We start from the raw sequence: 22,660 nt of genomic DNA, 5'->3' as shown, positions 1-22,660 counted from the left end.
ATAAATATTGACTCCTGTTCGCTTCCTAATGCACTGAATCCGATTGTATCGATTGTATCATCTGTTAATATAACATCAGACTTGCATAACTGATGGTGGCAATACCATAATAAACCTGATCGTAGAGAAATATAGTTATATATGACCTCCCGTCGCTAGAGGGCGCCATGCAGATTTTAAACTGAGTGATTTACCAACACCATCAGAGGAAGAGGTACCTAGGAAACCAAAGGAAGCTTTTCCACACCAAGGTGAGTTCACGTAAACAATCAGAATTTCGGTGTTTTATCCTGGATGTAGTCAGTATAGTTTTACCATAAAGTGACCTTTCACTCATCAAGATAAAAGAGCTTGAGGATCAGGCGCGCAGTATCGAAGTAGGCTAGCTAGCTACTTCAATTCATATGAAATGTGTGCAGCGTCACATTGAAGCCAGTGAATCCCAGCTAACCCAATTGTGTCTGTGTGTCCTGGACAAGTAGCCTCTCTCCATCTCTCAGGTCTTTGGTATGGGGATGCGGTTGCAGCCTCGGTGTCTGCAGCTGGACTCCGTACTGCAGACAGTGAGTGTCCTGGAGGCTGTGATCCGGAGGAGCTTTGGTCCTGATGGAGGACAGGTGCTGTTCACACGGGACACGGGGCAAACTCTGCTGACGCGCCACGGAACACGCATCCTCACAGCCCTGCGGGTGGAACACCCGCTGGCCAGGTAACACAAGTTACAGTGGAGTTAAGCGGTCGGAAATCTCGCTCATTGCTCATGGAGCGATGCCTGCGCACAGCTCCAGCGCTCCACGTCCATTCAAACCGCCCACAATTTAACCAACACCCACATATTTTTTGGACTACCTGGACCTACTATTTGGTTGTGGAGTATTGAAACCAAACCATGTGATTTGAATAAAAAGTACTTTAATAAACATGAACAGGTGAATGTAAGACGTGCTCATAATTTCAAATTGGCTACATGTCATATTAAACAGCATATAAACACTCTAAATAGGCCGGGAGCCAGACAGGGAACCCAAGAAGGAACGAAAATGGATTATTTAGGCTATATTAAAATTATTTCAAGGCTATAGCCTACAAAGAAATATATTGTGAACACACTAGGCTGGTAGGGAGTCAGGGACATTAAGCACTCAGCATTTTAACAAAGGTTTGTTGTATTAAATCGTTATAGTCTATAAATTGTGCATATAAGCTGCGACTTAAATGAAAAATGCCTTATTAGGCCCAGTCTAGAGTTCCTTGGAATTCATTTTTTAGAAACACCAGTTTGGCCAGAGACTGGTTTCAGGCTCATGTGATGGTGCCTGGAGAGACGACCAGTGTCTTCAGGCTCATGTGATGGTGCCTGGAGAGACGACCAGTGTCTTCAGGCTCATGTGATGGTGCCTGGAGAGACGACCAGTGTCTTCCGGCTCATGTGATGGTGCCTGGAGAGACGACCAGTGTCTCAGGCTCAGGCTCATGTCTTCAGGCTCATGGTGCCTGGAGAGACGACCAGTGTCTTCAGGCTCATGTGATGGTGCCTGGAGAGACGACCAGTGTCTTCAGGCTCATGTGATGGTGCCTGGAGAGACGACCAGTGTCTTCAGGCTCATGTGATGGTGCCTGGAGAGCAGGTCAGCAGTGGAGAATATCCTTTCCAAGTTTGCAGAGCCACTGAGGATGCTAAACCACCTTTTAGCCACTCTTGCCAGGCTGGGCAGGGATGCAGAGTTGTTATTTTCTTCTTCTGTAGGTAGGCCTAAAGGTTTTTAGTCAAAACAACTAATTCAAAAACAGAAAGCGCCTTGAAAGTTGGAATATGAAAATCAATTATGGCCCATTGTATAGATAATCTAAGAAAAATGAAGGAACATTTTAAGAGATCTTATTTGTTATGTATAAATACTTTGCTACAATGAAACGTAATTAGCTACTCACCTCGTTCCTTTCTTTTAGCATGTGCACGTAGTAAAGTACACCATCATGCTTTTGGGCTATGTGTCTTTTCAGATTCCGCAATGATTATTTAGTTGTGGACACCACTTCACCACACTCCCTCTCTTGCTCTTGGTCCTCATCTTTGTAAGACACCTTGATTTAGCACCTGTGTGTTTTGTCAGTTTCTTTCTGAAAATATTTAGCGAACGCCATGACAGTATTTAAAGTAAGGAGCTGTAGCAGCACACAAGCAGACTACAAATGCATGCTGGGCCAGGCATGACCTGAGCTCGTGAAGTGATTGTATACTGGAGCGCTATTGGCTGTCTACACTGTATTCCTGATCAATTTGATGTTATTTTAATGGACAAAAAGGACATTTCTAAGTGACCCCAAACTTTTGAACGGTAGTGTACATACATATATAGACACACACATGTTCATGCTTACAGTACTTTGTGAAATCTCTATGTGTGTGTGTGTGTGTAGGATGGTGGTGGAGTGTGTGAGGAGACACAGCTCGGTGACTGGAGATGGCTCCAAGACCTTCGTCCTGCTGCTCGCCTCATTGCTACGGGAGATACAGAAACACACCCGAAAAGCCCGCCAGGAAGGCGCAGGCGCCAAGCGTTTGGCTGAAGCTCTGTTGGCCTTCGGATTGGACGAGCTCAGTGATGTCATCACTGTTGCAGTGGCTCCACATGGCTCCTCCCTTTCAGACCCACACACCCCAGGACAAACAGACACACACACTCTGTGCCGCCTACTCAGTGCTTTCCTTCACACCCGGATCAGCCCTACTCATGCTGAAATCATCAGCCAACTGACCTGTGAGCTGCTCTCGCATTGGAGCTGCCATGGCGACTTCATTAACGAACACTTCCCTGCTCTGCACACAGCAGTATCAGGCTTCCCTATTGGCTGTTCCCGTCTCCTGGAGGGCCAGGTCATACATGCAGATTTCTCTACACCCCTCCCACTCCGTGACCATAGACCAATCAGGGCCCTAGCGGTGACAGAACCCCTAGAACCCAGCCTGCTGATTGATGGAACTGTGCTAGAGCTGGGTGGGGCTAATAGAGAGATAGAAAGTGTGTGTGTGAGATTAGGGAGGAGGTTAGACAGTGTGTGTGTCATTCTACAGCATCTAGGAGTGTCTCTGCTCCTCTCATCAGTCAGACAGTCAGAGGCCTTCCTGGCTGCAGTGGGGAGGTATGGGGTGTGTGTGTTAGAGTGTGTGTGTGAAGACGACCTCACCTTGTTCTCTGTGCTCAGTGGAGCCCAACCTGTCTCAGACTGGGCTGTGATTGGACAGGAACACGTTGCTACGGTTACCTTCTGCCGGCCGCTGGTGCTGGGAGCTCACAGGTATGGTAACAGGATAGTTACACACACACATACACACACACACTATTCTAATTATGTGGTTTTCTCTCCCAGGTTCGTCAATGTGGGGTTTCCTAAGGCAGAGGACAGGGGCAGACCCCACAGTCTGGTTGTGTGTGGACTGACCGAGGGCCAGACGGAACAGAGTGTGTGTGCTGTACGAGATGCTCTACACATGCTGCATACTACCTGGGGCCCCAAACACAGGACTAGAGCTACAGAGAGAACAGCACGCACAGACGTGATGGAGCCTTGTGTCATTTCCGTGGGCGGGACTTTTGAGTTCCTGTTACACCACACACTCCTACAGCGCAAACACGGACAAACACACTCTGTCACACACAGTCACACACACACTCTGTCACACACAGACATGCACACTCTGTCACACACAGACACGCACACTCTGTCACACACAGACATGCACACTCTGTCACACATAGACACGCACACTCCGTCACACACAGACACGCACACTCAGTCAAACGCAGACACACACACTCTGTCACATTTGGACAACCCTGCCGTCTCGGGGATGCTAGCAGAGGCCCTACTGAGTGTGCCCAGACAGATCTACTCCCACAATCCTCGGCACTACCTGGAGGCTCACGCACACACTCTCAGTTGCATGCGTAACCATGGTAACTCTACGGACCTGCCGGAAATTAGTGCTGTTCTGGCAGCGGATGGTTCTAATATGGTCCAGGCTGACACTGGGTCTGGGTCAGGATCTGGGTCAGGGGTAAAGGAGGTGACAGTTTGGTCAAGCTCTGGCTCTAGTTCAGGTGTGGAGTCAGTGTCCTGTAAGTATCAACTGATCCTGGCTGTTCTACAGTGTCTCAGGAGTCTACTGTCTGTGGACACTGTACTACACGCTAATACCTCACACACACTCTCACACGCCTGTCAGAGAGAAGAGGAGGAGGGTGACTGAGAACTCATACTTGAATTCCTTTGTGTTTTTGTTTTATTGTTCATCCAAATGTTTCATATTCACTTCTTGAAAAAGCCTCTATTTGTTTGGTATGTCTTTGCAGATGAATTTGTATGGTAGTAAATCAGATTTTTATTTGATGAAAAAGGAGTGTGGTTGTGTTACATTGTTACAGCGACAGGACAGATCAGTTTCCTTCATCGCCTCTCCTCCGCTCCATTGTAGAGAAAACACTCTGCCCAACCCAGACTTTTTATTATTCATTCACTTCTAAGCAGGTCAGTTGCTGTGTTTGTATCAATTACAAATGGAATCTCCTTGTGAAATAAAGGTTAACAGTCTAGGCCCACATCGGACAATTGTTATGCCAAAAAAATCTAGTATTATGCTATACTGTCAATATGCATGACGAAATATATAATGTACTGATGTGAATTTTGAGACGGGTAAAATCACAATAGTTTCTAAACATTCTGTACTGTCTGGGAAAACGATGCTCCCAGTGAGATGGAGTGGTGACTGATCTGCTCACTGGTCTATTTCTATGATTCTGCGTGCGCAATCTCTAGATGGTTGGTTGTCATGGATACCTGGGTCACATGCGTGGGTTTCCTGAAGCCAGCAGCAAAATGATGCTAGCTAGCTAGCGTTTTTTACTACCATTTTCATTCGGGTTTCATCAAAAGGCGGTAGCTAAATTAGCAAGCTATAGCTAGCTACAGATGAACAGAAATCGAGGATGGGTGTAACGTCAACAACATTTGTAACAAAAGGCTGTGTCTGTGGAATTATTTTTCAAGTGAGCTGTCAACCCGTGCAAGCCTGAGCTGGAATATTATTTTTAGTCATTTTATTTGCCCGACTCTTAATAAAACCGATTAGAAATGAGTATTGAAATCCCAGACGGACTGATGGAGCTGCTGCAAAGCTTTACAGTGGAAGTGTTGAGGAATCAGCCAGGAGACCTTCTGGACTTTGCCTTGCAGTATTTCATCCAACTGAAGGAGAATCGGAGAGGATCCGCCTTTGACAATGCCCGAGATTCAGCTAACGGTCGACCTGGTGGTAATGTTAGCAGTGGAAGATCGGTCAATTTTGCCGAGGAGGCAATGCAAATTGATTCGGAAAATGAAGAAGATGATGATGATGATGAGGAGGAGGAATTCGTAGGTAGCTAACATCACCGTTCTGCTAGAAAAGTCAACATTGCCCGTTGTGGTGCTGCTAACCTTGATAGGTAGCTAACGGTGGCAGCCACTGAGAATGTCAATCTCGCTAACGGTTTGCTACTACTATGCTATAGTTACAGTAGTCAGCCCGGCTGACGTTAGCTACTGACCATTTTACCACCAATCCCTCGTGGACAGAGGAAAGTGACAACTTTCGCGATAATTGTACTTGTGGGTAAACAGATGCCAGGGCGAGAAAAGGCAATTGAACTCACAATCACGTCACGCCTTGAATAACCCCTATATTGTTTACTTTGGCCAGTGCGGAGTGGAAAGATCTTTCTGAAAGTGTCAGTTGCTATCCTGACCTGTGTGAGCATCAGTAGCGCCAGCTAGATAGATTCATTCCATGTTCGCTTGCTAACGTTAGCTGAAAACAATCAACGGTGATTTTAGATCAGAATGCTCTATCTGTTAAGCCAGAACCTTGTTACATCAATACATCTCATCTTCATGTAACTTTGTTTTATTAGCTCCGGTGATCAACAGATTCTTGAGAAGATCTTCAGGTAAGCAGGTTTTATATTCTAGCTATGTCATCTCATAATAGTGTAGTTAAAGAACTCTGGTTTGGTTGTCCCTTGTATTTTGCATCCACAAAAGTACTCACTTTTCCGGTGTTTTCTACAGATAGTGACAGGAAATGAAATCTGAAGTGTGTGTTTGATGGGCGTAATGATATACTCTCTGTGGCTGGGACTATTGATCCAGTCCGAGCAGCAATTGCTGCTGTCATCACTATCACATATGTTAATAGTACTGTAGCAGGATCACACAAACGTCTGTCTGCTAGCCAGAGGGTTAGCACACAGTACTTAAGTATCAGGAGCAGTCTAGAGTTCAGCATGTTCACCTATAGACATTACAGGCTTAAACAACGCTGGGTGAAATGGATTACACTGCAGACTATGTGACCTCCTGGGTTTGGTGTGGCTGGAATCACTCTTGGTATCCTGAGTGAAATCTGAAGGAGGCACTCAAGTGTAATGTGATGACTCTTGTTCCTCTCCACAGTGTGTGCTGAAGCATTCAACCCTGATGATGAGGAGGAGGAGGACAAAGAGCCCAGGGTAAGATCACTTAACCTTCATCACTATCGGGTTGACCTTTAACCTCAAGTTAGCTAATGACGTGATGCCGCTGGACCACTGCAAACCATTGTTGGTCAAAACTGGTTTAGGTCGAACGTTTGTGTATTTATCAGGAACAAAAGAACATTTCAGCATAAGAAGTCAGATGCTGAGTGAAACAGGGTGGGAAGGAGATTAGATGACTGTCTGCACTCTGTACATGAACCTGATACAGTAGCTATAATAATCCATGCTAATTATGGCTCTGCTCTCTAAAAGATCACCCATCCTAAAACCGACGAGCAGAGGCACAGGCTACAGGAGGCCTGCAAAGACATTCTGCTGTTCAAAAACCTAGACCCGGTAAAGTGAATTGGGGTGGAAAGACTATAGGTTGAACAAATGCGTTGAGGAAAAGTCAACAAATGTTGTATATGGATGCTGCTGTGGGCCGTGTCACTGAAATATCTCTGTTTGTGTTAACAGGAGCAGATGTCCCAGGTACTGGACGCAATGTTTGAGATGCCAGTGGAGGCTGGCGAACACATTATAGACCAGGATGACGATGGGGATAACTTCTATGTTATCGAAAGGTAGGACTTCAGATTCATCAAGACATTGTAAGCAGACTAGACAGTCTATACAACACTTTTTGAGACCAGGGCCCATATCCACAAAGCGTCTCAGAGTAGAAGGGCTGTTCTAGGATCAGTTTTGTATTTTAGATCATGATGAATATAATTAGATGGACAGATCCTAGATCAGCACTCCTACTCTGAGACGCTGCTCCCGGGTCTAAGGCACTGCATCTCAATGCTAGAGGCTTCACTACAGACACCCTGGTTCGAATCCAGGCAGTAGCCACAACCGTCCGTGATTGGGAGTCCCATAGGGCGGCTCACTATTGGCCCAGCGTCGTCCTAGTTAAATAAAGGTTACAAAAAATACGGGCGACGATGGGTCTGAAATCGCATCCTATTTCCTGTATTATGCACTACTATTGGCCAGAGTTGGGTGCAATAGAAGATTTTCCCATATAATAAATACTTATGCAATTAATGAATGGATCATTATGATGCTGCCTTCTTTCCCAGAGGGACCTTTGACATCCTGATGAAATCAGACAAGGTGGAGCGTGTGGTGGGTTCCTATGACAACCAGGGCAGTTTTGGCGAACTGGCCCTGATGTACAACACCCCCAGGGCTGCCACCATCATCGCCACCTCTGTGGGAGCCCTCTGGTGCATGGTAGGTTGAAGGCTTTCGGGTGAACCAGCGGATTGTACTGTCGCTGATACGGTTGAGAGGATGTGTAGGTAGGCTGTTACGTACTGTAGGTTTGAATGGTAGGTTATGCCCCCCCGGTAGATTGTGGAGTGAATTAGAGAAGGGATGCCTAAAGCAAAACATGCCAACAGGTCTTAGTTGTCTGAAGGCATCAGCCTACTCACTTGAAATCAGAATCTTAACCGTTACGGGAACAAAATGGTAAAACTGACTTGAGTGTTGAAGCAACTTGGTTACTGGGGTTACCATGTAGTGTGGTGTTTGGTTGAAAGGATCTGAGGCCTGTGATGTTGTATGTACTCCAGGACCGACTGATGTTCAGGAGGATCATAGTAAAGAACAACCACAAGAAGAGGAAGATGTACGAGGCTTTCATCGAGTCTCTGCCCCTGCTCACATCTTTACAGGTAACAACTGTGATCTCTGTAGGCTGTTATCAATAAACCCTCTCAGTAAGGTGCAGAATGTTCGATTTGCCGGCTGGAGGGGGGGGCAAGGAGACCTCCCAGCGCCGCTAAAACCATTGACAACTGCGTGCCATTTTCAAGGGATTGTCAAATGAATGACCATTATTTGATTGAAGAACAAGTCAGAACTACTAATTTGGGATTATTCCATGCAAAACGGAAATGTCTCGGAGAGTGATTCTGACTGAGTGACACTCTTGATAATCAAATCAAATTGTATTTGTCACATGCGACGAATACAACTGGTGTAGACCTTAACGTGATGTGGTTACTTACAGGCCCTTAATAATGCATCACTAGCACAGTCCTAACACTTAGCATTCTATAGTATATTCAATGCATAATGATATACACCTATAACTACAGCACAAGCGTGTTTATCGCCATCTAGTAGAGCATTGTAGCAGCTACCGCTCCTGTTCTCTCTTGTCCTGACAGGTCTCTGAGAGGATGTGTGTGGTGGATGTTCTATCCTCCAAGACCTACAGTGACGGAGAACAGATTATCGCTCAGGTAATTCTCTCTCTCATGATCCCTGTATTTGGAGAAAGTCCATGTAAAATGTAAGAGGTGCAACTAACTGCTGCTGTTCCTCCAGAGGGCCACTGCTAACTGCTTCTACATAGTAGAGTCTGGTCAAGTGCGAATAACCATGAATATGAGCAAGGTAAGGCTTACTCTATGCTTCTGGAACTGTTGATACGTATTCCTGCACATTTTATTGAGTTTTTATTGAACCTTTATTTAACTAGGCAAGTCGGTTAAGAACAAATTCTTATTTTCAATGGCGGCCTCGGAAATGTGGGTTGACTAGTGTTAACCGGTTAAAATGAGCTGAAAGCACCGTTACCAAGTATGTCAATAGTACCGTTTGTCCTATGGGAACCACTATGTCTTGCATTGTCTGTCTGTCTGTTACCCCCAGTTGAAAAAGGAGGAGGGAGAAGGGGTGGAAGAGGAGGTGGAGATTGCCATGTGCACCAGGGGACAGTACTTTGGAGAGCTGGCTCTGGTCACTAACAAGCCCCGGGCTGCTTCAGCGTACGCTGTAGGAAACGTCAAGTGTCTAGGTAAGTAGATAATGACTGCAATCAGCTGGAGGGGCACTGCACTCCAGGAAGGATCTCAATACTCATGCTCTCTAGTCTAGATGATATCCAATAGCCTTGCTATGTTTAGCTTCAGCCGATGTGGGTGTCCTTGTGTTTTTGTCTATGTGTGTTTGTGTGTTCTAGTGATGGACGTGCAGGCGTTTGAGCGTCTGCTGGGCCCCTGCATGGACATCATGAAGAGGAACATCGTCGACTACGACGAGCAGCTGGCCGCGCTGTTCGGACGTAACGCCGACATTCACGACAACGACGCGGCGTGATAGAGTACACTCGGCATAGACAGCTGAGACCTGATGTTTTTATAACAAGGGACTTCGAGACTCTCCTGAGGGGCCAAATACCCCTGGTACTGATCTGCGTTATTATCAGTCTGCTTTAACACACATCACCCACTGTGTTTATATTACAGTATTAGCAATCAGACCATTTTTCGATAGAGGTTTGTTCATACTGCAAACTCAGACTTCATATGAGATGAATCCCATTTGTGTAGTTTTAGTATTTTGTATGAAACACGAACATAGTGGTGTTTGTTAATGACCTTCAGATTCATTCCTGGCCTTATATCCAAATGGTACATATGAAGACACACTTCTATCAGGTTTGTCTAATAGATAAACCACGTTACGGCTTTTGATTCAAAATGAAACGTCGGGGTCATCTATTGTCCGGCATTTAACCTTCCCTCACAGAAAAACACTTTAAAAAGACGTCGCTATTTTTTTGTTGTTGCCTATAAATGTTACCACCAAGCATGTGAATTCATAATGGAATAAGATTACACTTGTTGTTTCTTATCTCCCAGATGTATTGGTGACTTTTTAGAGTAACATTTTAGTCTGGACAATTTATGTCATATGAAAACAACAGTGTTTCCCGAACAAAAAAAGCAACACAGAGCTGGTAGTGGTATATTTCAGTGTGCCTTTTATTTGCAGTTCTCAACTTTATTTAAAAATGCATATTGTACTTGAAGTTTGTAATAGTGTTATAGTCCTGAGTTAAGCATTTATGATCTAGTTGAAGAGCATTAGTAGCATATCATTTTGTTAAACTGAGGTGTATTGTTTTTGTTAAATCAAATGGGACATTGACACAACTTGGTGCTCAGTAGCTAAAAGGCAGTATTTCCTGACAAATCCATAAGTTGGTCTAAACAGAGCCAATGAATTCATGGACTGTGTTGCTTACTTCATTTTTTTTGTACTAGTTATTATCTTATAAGCTGTTGATAAGTTGTCAGAGGATGTTTCTTTGACATAGCGTCTTTTCCCATGTGATTTCTGATGTATCAGTGGGTGTTTTGGAGAGCTGTTTTTGAGATCAATATTTCCAACTGGTAAAACATGGGGTGTCTTCATAAGGGAAATACCAGATAGGGAAATTCTCATAGTATTTTGCATATTGCTGCTAGACCTACGTTTGGTACATAGTTTCTTTGGTACAGTCTGCTAAAAAAAGAAAATATTTGTCTTTGTCATTCACGCCCTCTGCTCTCCTTAATAGCTTAGTACCGTATTTGCCTTGTTGAACCAGAGATTTCATAAGTGTCATTATTTTAACCTGCCAATACTCTGTCAGATAGATGTTCAACCTTCAATGCAAGTAAATCTCTGAACCAGTTTTATCAGTCAACTGAAAGGGTTTATCTTGCCTACCTCTGCACATACAGTGCCTTGCGAAAGTATTCGGCCCCCTTGAACTTTGCGACCTTTTGCCACATTTCAGGCTTCAAACATAAAGATATAAAACTGTATTTTTTTGTGAAGAATCAACAACAAGTGGGACACAATCATGAAGTGGAACGACATTTATTGGATATTTCAAACTTTTTTAACAAATCAAAAACGGAAAAATTGGGCGTGCAAAATTATTCAGCCCCTTTACTTTCAGTGCAGCAAACTCTCTCCAGAAGTTCAGTGAGGATCTCTGAATGATCCAATGTTGACCTAAATGACTAATGATGATAAATACAATCCACCTGTGTGTAATCAAGTCTCCGTATAAATGCACCTGCACTGAGATAGTCTCAGAGGTCCGTTAAAAGTGCAGAGAGCATCATGAAGAACAAGGAACACACCAGGCAGGTCCGAGATACTGTTGTGAAGAAGTTTAAAGCCGGATTTGGATACAAAAAGATTTCCCAAGCTTTAAACATCCCAAGGAGCACTGTGCAAGCGATAATATTGAAATGGAAGGAGTATCAGACCACTGCAAATCTACCAAGACCTGGCCGTCCCTCTAAACTTTCAGCTCATACAAGGAGAAGACTGATCAGAGATGCAGCCAAGAGGCCCATGATCACTCTGGATGAACTGCAGAGATCTACAGCTGAGGTGGGAGACTCTGTCCATAGGACAACAATCAGTCGTATATTGCACAAATCTGGCCTTTATGGAAGAGTGGCAAGAAGAAAGCCATTTCTTAAAGATATCCATAAAGAGTGTCGTTTAAAGTTTGCCACAAGCCACCTGGGAGACACACCAAACATGTGGAAGAAGGTGCTCTGGTCAGATGAAACCAAAATTGAACTTTTTGGCAACAATGCAAAACGTTATGTTTGGCGTAAAAGCAACACAGCGCATCACCCTTTTATTTATTTATTTTATTTTACCTTTTTATTTAACCAGGTAGGCAAGTTGAGAACAAGTTCTCATTTACAATTGCGACCTGGCCAAGATAAAGCAAAGCAGTTCGACAGATACAACGACACAGAGTTACACATGGAGTAAAACAAACATACACTCAATAATACAGTATAAACAAGTCTATATACAATGTGAGCAAATGAGGTGAGAAGGGAACCCTGAACACACCATCCCCACTGTCAAACATGGTGGTGGCAGCATCATGGTTTGGGCCTGCTTTTCTTCAGCAGGGACAGGGAAGATGGTTAAAATTGATGGGAAGATGGATGGAGCCAAATACAGGACCATTCTGGAAGAAAACCTGATGGAGTCTGCAAAAGACCTGAGACTGGGACGGAGATTTGTCTTCCAACAAGACAATGATCCAAAACATAAATCAAAATCTACAATGGAATGGTTCAAAAATAAACATATCCAGGTGTTGGATTCAAGTCAAAGTCCAGACCTGAATCCAATCGAGAATCTGTGGAAAGAACTGAAAACTGCTGTTCACAAATGCTCTCCATCCAACCTCACTGAGCTCGAGCTGTTTTGCAAGGAGGAATGGGAAAACATTTCAGTCTCTCGATGTGCAAAACTGATAGAGACATACCCCAAGCGACTTACAGCTGTAATCGCAGCAAAAGGTGGCGCTACAAAGTATTAACTTAAGGGGGCTGAATAATTTTGCACGCCCAATTTTTCCGTTTTTGATTTGTTAAAAAAGTTTGAAATATCCAATAAATGTCGTTCCACTTCATGATTGTGTCCCACTTGTTGTTGATTCTTCACAAAAAAATACAGTTTTATATATTTATGTTTGAAGCCTGAAATGTGGCAAAAGGTTGCAAAGTTCAAGGGGGCCGAATACTTTCGCAGGGCACTGTAATTACCTACGTGCCATTCCGTGTGTCATGGTGTTAATGTCAGTGTTCTGTGTGTAAAAACAGATTTGTTTTAATTTAATATTTTTTTAAGGGTCCACTCTGGCACTTGTTTTGCAGTTTCCCATTTTTCTTGTAATGTTACAATACACCTAATTTCCTGAGTATTTTCAGCATCTTAACTGTTATTTGAATTTCCATTGCAATAAACTTATGTTTTGTATAAATAATTGACCATTTGCGTATTTTACTGTTGTGTATATTACACATGTAAACGCAAACAGCAAATGCAAGCATGTTTACAAACCTTTTATCAAAGTCAGTCCGTGCCTTTATTTTTTTGACTGTCTTTGTCTGCCAGTCCCTGAAATTGTAGTCAAAACTGTAACCAAACCTCATACAGTATAAAAAACTACAATAGCTAGTTGCACGGTTGTTTGAAGTCGCCCAATTAGAGCCATCTAAGAGATGAGGGACATGGATTACAGCCAAAAGGAACAGCGCAAACAAATACGAGGGTGTATTTACTCGGCGAATAACCAATTAACAAGAGAGAAGCCATAGATTGACGTCTGAAGTCACCAATAATGTTTGCGAAAAAGAATAATATTTATCTCTCACTTCTCGTTGATGGCGACTGTTTTGGTGAGTTGCAAAGAAAGTTTATTAGAAATACAGTAGACAAAGGGTTTAATTAATGAAATGAAGAAATAAATAGCAGAATATTACAGACGGATAGGAAAAAGGTGAATTTGACATTGCCTCCTTCAGTTTCGAATGACATGTCAGATCGCATACAATGTTCATGGTTGGCGTTTAGTTTTCATAACCAGCTTGAGCAAGAGACGAATGCATAGGCTCGCTCATACTTTCATTTTCATTGTATACAAATATTGACATTTGCTCCTCGTGACATGTTTTACTCTTTTCTACTTCTGCATATAGCACAAGGTCCAATTTCTGTCAGCTCGACACTTCTGTATTTTGACAAAGCCTTAGCCAAATTAGGTTGCGTTTGCCAAATCAATGGGATCGTGTATTACTATGTAAGTATTTAGTTGAAAACCAAATCACTCGGCAGTAATAAAGTTTGCTGTCAATGGCGGGTATAACTATTTAGGAGATATTTTCGTGGTTTTAAACTTATGGGTGTGAGTTATTCTCCATTCACGGTATTGAATGAATGAGCTCAAATGAGCATGCGCGATGTCCTGAACGTTTATAAACGAGGCCTGCATGACATGACGCTGTTGAGGAATCGAAAGGAAAAAGTTCTGTCTACGTTGATTACACAATTATATGAGTCTTTCTTGTTTTGTGATAGTTGCTCTCAATTTCCAAAACAAATGTTGACAAAAGGCAAAGGCGTAATTGGTTCTGCATAAGAACAGCCCCCCTTTTCCTTCCTCATCTCACCCCTTTCCAATGTTGCACACCAGGGAACACTGTCCCGCGAATGTCCCGTGAAATCATCCAGTTGTCCCGCATTTGGTTATTTTAAATGTGGTCACCCTAGTCAAACATATTGTGTTCACGTTCAATAACTTTGTTAATAAATCGTTAATGAACGAATGAATGGCGTGTGTATGTTTGTGTCCAGTCAGATGAGCTAAAGAAGCATTATAACATGGTGTGGGAAGTTAAGAGTCCTCTGAGCAGCAGCAGTACTATGTTGGATATCACAGGGCCAGAGGCAGGTAGAGACCAGGGATTGGTCCTGCTCCAGTGTGAAGAACAGCTGCCCTCCTCCCCCGGATGCCCCACCAGTGACAGCCACATGGAATACGGTAATCATAAGCCAATGTCATGTTTATGATGTGATTATACATGTGTAATGTAGGCTACACTTTCTACAGGTACAGGTAATGGCAAGTCATTAGCATACTTTTAAATTGGAAAGCACCTTTTAAACATCATTAAGCAGAGGGATGCAAATACATCATTCCTGATCTACTGTGAAACATCATGCTTTTTGAGCTCTGTTCATTCTAGCTGTTCTATTTACATTTTTAACCCCTTAAAATAACTCTGGTCAACCCAGTTATTCTATTTCTATCATTTCCCCTTAGATGACCTCCCGGAGCTGGAGGAGGTGGAGGAGGACCAGACAGCCGCCGTTGTGTTTCAGGTGGGGGCGAGGGTGTCCCATCAGGAACGTGACGGACACCCACACACTCACACGGCCGGGCCCCCGGACACACACTGGCTCACACAGCTAGCTCACATTGCCACGGGCCCCCAGAGTCCCTTGCTACAGGGCTCCACTCAGGTCGTCAGGTAAGGGATGTTTTACACACACACACACACACACACACACACACACACACACACACACACACACACACACACACACACACACACACACACACACACACACACAAACCTGCTCCCATTTTAATACTTCATAACTGTCCATTTCTAACTACCCCAGTTCAACTCCCATCCACATCTTTGGCACCAGTAGTAACCTCCATTCCTACGCACGGCCTCCCCACACCCGGCCTCCCCTGACCTCCAGCAGCCTGCCCTCTGGAGGCCAACACAGGGAGTGCAGCAGGCGTGTCAGGGTAAGATCTGTTATCCTACACTACATCCACTAGGTGGCAACACTGGACCAGTGCAGCAAATGCACAGCACTGCTTTTACTGAGAATACACACACACACACACACACACACACACACACACACACACACACACACACACACACACACACACACACACACACACACACACACACACACAATTAGACAATTAGACAATTTGAAGTCAATTGTCTTTCCCCATGAATGAAGAAATATGGAGTTGTTTGAGAATATAAGTGAAAGTTATCTAGCTAACTAATTGATCCTGCTTTGGTGATAATCCCGTCTGGTTTCTCTCCTCTCTACAGGTCAGTAGTGAGTGTGAGTCTGCTGTGTACTGTCACTCCTCTGTGTCTGATGACGATGACATGGGCTGGAGCCACTCTTGGCCACCTACTGCCTGGCACTGCTTCCTCAAAGGTACATATATATATGCACTTATCGGCCAATTTATTAGGTACGCCACCGCTTTCACGAAAAGGGATTGCTCCTACAGACAGTGAGTCAAGTGGCTGTGGCTTACTATATAAAGCTGGCAGACAGGCATCGAGGCATTCAGTTACTGTTCAGTTATTGAACGTTAGCATGGGCAAAACCAGTGACCATAGCTACTTTGAGCATGGCATGATCGTCGGTGTCAGGCTCGCCGGATCCAGTATCCCAGAGTCGGCCCGCCCTCCTGGGCTTTTCAAGCACGACAGTGTCTAGGGTTTACCAAGAATGGCACGACAAACACAACCATCCCGTCAGCAGCAGTCCTGATGGCCAAAACAGCTCGTTGATGAGAGAGGTCGAAGGAGAATGGTAAGAATCGTGCAAGCTAACAGGTAGCCGCAAACAGACAAATAATTGCGCAGTACAACAGTGGTGTGCAGAACGGCATCTCAGAACGCAGAACTCGTCGATCCTTGTCATGGATGGGCTATTGCAGCAGACGAACACACCAGGTTCCATTCCTATCAGATTAAAGAAGAAGTGGCTCCAGTGGGCACGTGATCATACTGGACAACTGTGGAGTGGAAAGACATCGCCTGGCTCAACGAATCCCGGTTCCTGTTGCGTCAAGCTGATGGCAGAGTCAGGATTTAGCGTAAGCAGCATGAGTCCATGGACACATCCTGCCTGGTGTCAACATTACAGGCTGGTGTACTGGTGTGGGCAATGTTTTCCTGGTACAAGTTAGATCCCTTGATACCAATGAGCATTTCCAACAGCTTGTAGAATCCAGGCCCCAGATAATTCAGGATGTTCTGGAGGCAAAGGGGGTACTGGTACCCGGTACTAGATGTACCTAATATACTTGCCACTGACTGTATACGTCAATGTGATCACTTCCGGTACCCAAACGCCTGACCTTGTGCAATGACCGTTAATCAGTTTTAAAAATATATTTCTTCCTGTGTCCTCAGGCACTCGTCTGCAGTTCCATAAGGGTTCTAGTGTGGAGTGGCAGGATGCTGAGAAACTGGTGTCGGACGAAGACTTAGACGATGAGACAGAGGCTATATCCCACCCCCTGAAGGTACATACTCATTTAGAGGCAATATCACATCCCCTGAAGGTACAATAATGCCAAGCTCAGTGGACTGATGCGTTCCTGAGTAACACAAATGAACAGACATTCTTTAATCTTGTTTCCTATCATCTCCTATCTCCCTGTGAGCCCCTTGTGAGTACAGTTCCCCATCACTAACCCTGTTGTGTCTTGTCCTCAGGGATATGGTCGTGAGGGCCTGAGGCTGGTGTCCCACACAGAGAGCCGGGCGTTTGGCCAGTCCGTCCTCAAGCTGACCTTTGACCCAGGTGCCTGTGGGGAGTGGCTTCTGTCCTCTGAGTGTCAGCTGGACCACCCGTTCTATGTCAGAAACAAAGGTCAGAGGCCTGGGTGTGTGTGTGGGTGATGTGTGTGATGTGTGTGTAATGTATGTAAAGTATAAGGTGTGTGTAACGTGTGTTTTTCTAACGTGTGTGTGTGTTCCTGTGGCAGGCTGGTCGTCGTTCTACCCCAGTCTGACCGTGGTGCAGTATGGGATCCCGTGCTATGAGGTGATGGTGGGTGACGTGTGTCTGCCTCCTGGACACAGAGATGCCATCCACACTGACGACTCCTTGGTGTTCGACACGTTCAGGAGGTAAAACCTCTCAGCGTTAGTTCAATAGCGGCGGTAGTGTCCATTTCTGTAGTTTACAACGCATGTGTGACACACTGGATTTGAACCGCAGCTCAAGACTGTGTTAATCCCCCTGAGCTAAAGCCTCTCAGATCTCAGTGTGTGAGTCTTCTTTGTGTTCCTGTGTTGTTCACACCAGTTATGACTTCACTCCCCTGGACTCGTCGGCGGTGTACGTTCTGAGCAGCATGGCCCGGCAGCGTAGGGCCTCCCAGTCCGGCGGGGGCGCCGTCAGCCCCGACCAAGGCACACACCGCAACAAGCCAATTAAGAGCCAGCGGGACTCAGGAGCAGCCGGGGTGGCTTCGCCCACAAAGTGCAAGCGGCCAATGAATGCATTCATGCTATTCGCAAAGAAGTTCAGGTTGGAGTACACCCAGATGTACCCTGGGAAGGACAACAGGTGTGTGTGTGCGCGGTTGTGTGTGCAAAAAAATCTCAGAATTCCCTGGACTAAAAAAATCAATTGAAAATATGTGTGTGTGTGTGTGTGTGTGTGTGTGTTTGCTGCCCTCAGAGCGATCAGTGTGATCCTGGGAGAGAAGTGGAAGAAGATGCGAGGAGAGGAGAGGAGGATGTACACCATGGAGGCCAAGGCCCTGGCTGACGAGCAGAAGAGACTCAATCCTGACTGCTGGAAACGCAAGAGAACCAACTCAGTGAGGAGAGGACACACACATATCCTATGAAGCCTATTGCATGGTGTTCATTTTAATATCAGCCCCTTGGAACTGTTCCTAACCTTTCCTCTCTCTTCATCTTGTTCTCCGTTACAGGGTTCCCAGGGGAACTAAGAGACGCAGACACACGAGAGAGGGATGAGGCAGATGACAGGAGAAAAGAGAGGGAGGCAATGGAGGGGAGGGCAAACTTGGAAGAGGGGTGTATGGGGGGAGGCAGTACACGGAAGACACATGCGCGCGCACATACACACACACACACTTTAGATGCATATATAGATGTACAGTTGAAGTCTGAAGTTTACATACACCTTTGCCAAATAAACTTACGACTCCAACTGTATTTGGCAAAGGTGTATGTAAACTTACGACTTCAACTGTACATACACTTAGGTTGGAGTCATTAAAACTCGTTTTTCAACCACTCCACAAATGTCTTGTTAACAAACTATAGTTTTGACAAGTTGGTAGGACATCTACTTTGTGCATGACACAAGTAATTGTTCCAACAATTGTTTACAGACAGATTATTTCACTTATAATTCACTGTATCACAATTCCAGTGGGTCAGAAGTTTACATACACTAAGTTGACTGTGCCTTTAAACAGCTTGGAAAATTCCAGAAAATTATGTCATGGCTTTAGAAGCTTCTGATAGGATAATTGATATAATTTTAGTCAATTGGAGGTGTACCTGTGGATGTATTTCAAGGCCTAACTTCAAACGCAGAGGCACTGAGTTTAGTGTATGTAAACTTCTGACCCACTGGAATTGTGATACAGTGAATTATAAGTGAAATAATCTGTCTGTAAACAATTGTTGAAAAAATGACATGTGTCATGCACAAAGATGTCCTAACCGACTTGCCAAAACTATAGTTTAACAAGACATTTGTGGAGTGGTTAATGAACAAGTTTTAGTGACTCCAACCTAAGTGTATGTAAACTTCCGACTCCAACTGTATATATAATATACTAACTGTGCTTGAACATAAGATATTTTTTTTATGTCCGACTTGCCTTAATCTTCCAAAGCAAGAATGTATTCTTTTTTAAATCATTTTTGCTTCATTTCAGGTCATTTCATACCTTATAGCTTGAAAAACATGAGCCCCTGTGCTGCTGTAGAGTAGGGAAAGGGGAGGTGAAAACAACATGTCTATTTTTCAACCAGAGATGAGTCTAGGGAATTTAAAAATGCTTCCGATTATGCCTATATTTGTATAACTTTATATGTTATTGCTATTTAATTTTATTATGACTATTTTCACTTTGTACATGCAGAGGGGAAGGGAGGGAGGGGGGTGGGTGGGATATGTGCTTAACCTTGATTCTTGCTGTATTCCAAATGGACACCTACCCCTTAGGCACTTAAAAGGAAAACCACACTCAAAAACGATCTTTTGGTGTTTGTTACATTAGTCCACTGTTGATACCAAAATGTGAGCATGTCAGCGGTTTTCAAGATGCTGGACTTTCAAGAAGCAAAGTGTCACTTGCCACATCGTAGTTTTTGAGTGGATGTTTCCTTTAAAGTAGATCGTATTTATTCATCACGTATCTACAATAGTGTCCAGTGGTTAGGGGTTGGTTTGGACCTGGGCATATCTTACCCAGGTCAAGTGCACTGGGTGTGTGACAAACGACCAGGCCATATGTTATATTATAATGATGTTAACATACCTATGGGACGGACATGCATACTCTCACTGCAATTATGCACTATATCCACTGCATCTTCTGTACGGCGGATATGTGTTGTGTACGTCAATAATTCAAGTACAACTATGCGCAAGTGTAATTTCGGACTCAATCTCAGTTTAACTATCAAGATTGTGAAATTGATTTGATTAAGTTTATTTATTTGTCTTCACCAATAATGTACAGGTCCTCCTGAAACTTGTACCCACAACAGTCTTGTATTATAGTATAAATAAAAGCATGGATCTGAACTGTTTTTTTTTTGTTTGAAAGAGTTTCTTTGAGGTGACAGGAGAGATTACTGACGACAACAGTTTGTTGTGATAGTAAATGACGAGGTTAAGGTTTAGAGAACATATTTACTCATCCTGTTCAAATATACAGTGCTGTTTATAATAACCTTATGACTACTGAAAAGTCCAAACTTTATCATGTTAAAAAAAGATCAAAACATAACAAATAAGCATTATTGATATTTGAACTAAATTATCAACACAGTAATGCCCCCCCACCCAAAAGAAAACAGACGGGAAAAAAACAGTAATAACGTTTGTAAATGGCTAGAAAGTCAACTTCATAATAAAATATCAAATCTAGAGGTATAAATACATTTGGCCTTTTGATAGTGGTCAACTATTATTATTTACATAATTTGAGATAATATTACAGAATTTCACCTTTCCAATGGAACATCTCTTATTCTCCAAGTTTAACACCAGTATTTACACAAGTCATCCACAAGAGCAAGAAGCATACAGTAGATAGAATGACAGAATACAGAAAGGACATTTATCCCTTTTAAGTAATTACATACAAATAAGACAATCCAAAAGGGATAGATAGTTAAATCAAATAACTCAAAAACTTTAACAAACTTTTAAATTTTTTAAAAAAGAGTACAGAACATTTGGCATTAGTATCAAAACAGTTTTAAAGTACAACATGAATTACAAAAGGCACAGAATACCAGACCCCCTAGCAGCCAGTTGCAATGTGTGGTCATACATGCAAAACAGTATGTTTTATTCTGATAATTGGATGCTTAATCTCATGTATTTTGTAGCTAGCTAAGCCTATTACTCACAATTTGCTAGCTCATGTCTCTCTCTCTCTCTCAACATAGAGCACAGTGTATCTCCCAGAGCGTGTGGTGCTCTCTGTGTCTGTGTGTGAGAGGTTACATGAGGGACTCCAGGCTCTCTGCTGCAGTGGTGGCCCCCAGAGGGACAGAACCGTTGGTCTCAGGGGACTGTAGGGCCCTCTGGTCTTCCTGGCTGTCCACCAGACTCAACACGGCCCTGTACATGAACTGGTACTGCTCCTAGGAGCGGAGTGGTGAAAGACAGAGTCAGTACAGGATGGGCCAGGTACAGGGTGCAAATTACGGAGGAGTCAGGGGGGCTCAGTTCTAATTTGTCCATTCTTCTAATTCAGTGATGAATATGTTTACAGTGGTATATATTAAAATAAAAGATTCCAAATGAAACGAACACCCCCACCTCTCTGTCATAAATCTCGCCGCCATTGGACACTTGAGCAGTAGAAACGCGTTCTCTGGAATTATCACGCTTCACCATCTGGCAGTGCGATGGATGACCATGGGTTTGGCAAGAATGCATAGTGCCAGAATGCATAGTGCCAACTGTAAAGTTTGGTGGAGGAGAAATAATGGTCTGGGGCAGTTTTTTATGGTTTGGTCTTGGCCCCTAGTTCCAGTGAAGAGAAATGTTAATGCTACTGCATACAATGAAATTCTAGACGATTCTATGCTTCCAACTTTGGTGTCCACATACTTTTGGTCATGTAGTGTACGTTAATGACAGTAGACCTATAGTTGACTCTTTCGGTTAAAAGCTTTCGATTTTGCAATGGCATAGGCCACAATATTTTGGATTTGTGTGCCTATGAGGACCGTATTCACGGCAAAACATACCCAGGATATGTTACGAATTACAATTAGTTCTGGCTAACATAAGCAATTGTTAAATGGTTAATAGTTACAAATAACACAGTCATAAATGTCATTAATGTAAGAAAGGAAAAGTAATGTTTGTTTTATGTCACAAGATTTGTGAAGACTCCAAGCAATAACTAATGAATGTTTTTGATTCAACTCATGCATTATTTGAACGTAGGCTACCTTTTCTGCATGTGTTCTTGTGTGTAAAACTGCCTCGGCTGAGAGGGTAGGCTACCGGCTCTGGTGTAGGCTTTAGTGGAGGGTAAATGCAAGTTCACACACCCTTTCAGAAAAATGCATTGAAAGTATAGAGAGCGTATGTCACGCCCTGACCTTAGTTATCTTTGTTTTCTTTATTATTTTGGTTAGGTCAGGGTGTGATGAGGGTGGTTTGTTTAGTTTTGTATTGTCTAGGGGTTTTTGTATATCTAGGGTTTTTTGTATGTCTAGGGGCTTATATGTCTATGGTTGCCTAGATTGGTTCTCAATCAGAGGCAGCTGTTTATTACTGACTCTGATTGGGGACCATATTTAGGTAGTCATATTCCTTGGGTATTTTGTGGGTTGTTATTCTATGTTTAGTTGCCTGTTCTGCACTAGCCATATTAGCTTCACTGTTCGTTTTGTTAGTTTTGT

General features: G+C 43.6%; 4 protein-coding genes across 9 annotated transcripts in view; 3 read left to right on the top strand and 1 right to left on the bottom strand.

Annotated features, from left to right (window-relative positions):
• Positions 1-162: 162 nt before the first annotated feature.
• On the top strand, positions 163-4,601 carry bbs10 (Bardet-Biedl syndrome 10). 3 transcript variants are annotated; one of them, XM_042300179.1, is made up of 3 exons: positions 163-251; positions 483-709; positions 2,422-4,601. In XM_042300179.1, exons 2-3 carry the CDS (start codon positions 510-512, stop codon positions 4,250-4,252), a joined length of 2,031 nt encoding a protein of 676 aa, XP_042156113.1. In that variant the 5' UTR covers positions 163-251; positions 483-509; the 3' UTR covers positions 4,253-4,601. The 3 variants fall into 3 exon arrangements, with proteins under 3 accessions (XP_042156113.1, XP_042156112.1, XP_042156115.1); XM_042300181.1 differs by having other exon boundaries at positions 225-709; positions 2,422-3,300; positions 3,373-4,601; XM_042300178.1 differs by having other exon boundaries at positions 220-709.
• Positions 4,602-4,699: 98 nt separating this feature from the next.
• Positions 4,700-11,041, top strand: LOC112216867 (cAMP-dependent protein kinase type II-beta regulatory subunit). Its single transcript, XM_024377004.2, has 11 exons — positions 4,700-5,422; positions 5,955-5,990; positions 6,496-6,551; positions 6,831-6,914; positions 7,038-7,144; positions 7,646-7,799; positions 8,144-8,245; positions 8,744-8,818; positions 8,904-8,972; positions 9,231-9,375; positions 9,541-11,041. Exons 1-11 carry the CDS (start codon positions 5,137-5,139, stop codon positions 9,675-9,677), a joined length of 1,251 nt encoding a protein of 416 aa, XP_024232772.2. The 5' UTR covers positions 4,700-5,136; the 3' UTR covers positions 9,678-11,041.
• A 2,431-nt stretch (positions 11,042-13,472) lies between these two features.
• LOC112217162 (HMG box-containing protein 1-like) lies at positions 13,473-18,701 on the top strand. 2 transcript variants are annotated; one of them, XM_042300177.1, is made up of 11 exons: positions 13,473-13,573; positions 14,614-14,715; positions 14,998-15,205; positions 15,360-15,495; positions 15,821-15,932; positions 16,922-17,034; positions 17,228-17,384; positions 17,500-17,644; positions 17,823-18,086; positions 18,201-18,342; positions 18,460-18,701. In XM_042300177.1, exons 1-11 carry the CDS (start codon positions 13,516-13,518, stop codon positions 18,475-18,477), a joined length of 1,455 nt encoding a protein of 484 aa, XP_042156111.1. In that variant the 5' UTR covers positions 13,473-13,515; the 3' UTR covers positions 18,478-18,701. The 2 variants fall into 2 exon arrangements, with proteins under 2 accessions (XP_042156111.1, XP_042156110.1); XM_042300176.1 differs by having other exon boundaries at positions 14,529-14,715.
• Positions 18,702-20,293: 1,592 nt separating this feature from the next.
• LOC112217161 (receptor-type tyrosine-protein phosphatase zeta) overlaps positions 20,294-22,660 on the bottom strand; it is a 60,839-nt gene continuing 58,472 nt past the window's right edge. For all 3 annotated transcript variants that reach the window (XM_042300171.1, XM_042300174.1, XM_042300173.1), the window contains one exon: positions 20,294-21,385. In XM_042300171.1, the coding sequence (XP_042156105.1) occupies positions 21,242-21,385 (144 nt within the window). In that variant the 3' untranslated portion in view covers positions 20,294-21,241. The remainder of the gene's footprint in view (positions 21,386-22,660) is intronic.

Source organism: Oncorhynchus tshawytscha, linkage group LG17 (genome assembly GCF_018296145.1).
Source record: "Oncorhynchus tshawytscha isolate Ot180627B linkage group LG17, Otsh_v2.0, whole genome shotgun sequence".
Lineage (NCBI taxonomy): Eukaryota > Metazoa > Chordata > Actinopteri > Salmoniformes > Salmonidae > Oncorhynchus > Oncorhynchus tshawytscha.
The sequence above is the reverse complement of the archived record's forward strand: the minus strand, read 5'-3'. Positions and strand labels throughout refer to the sequence as shown.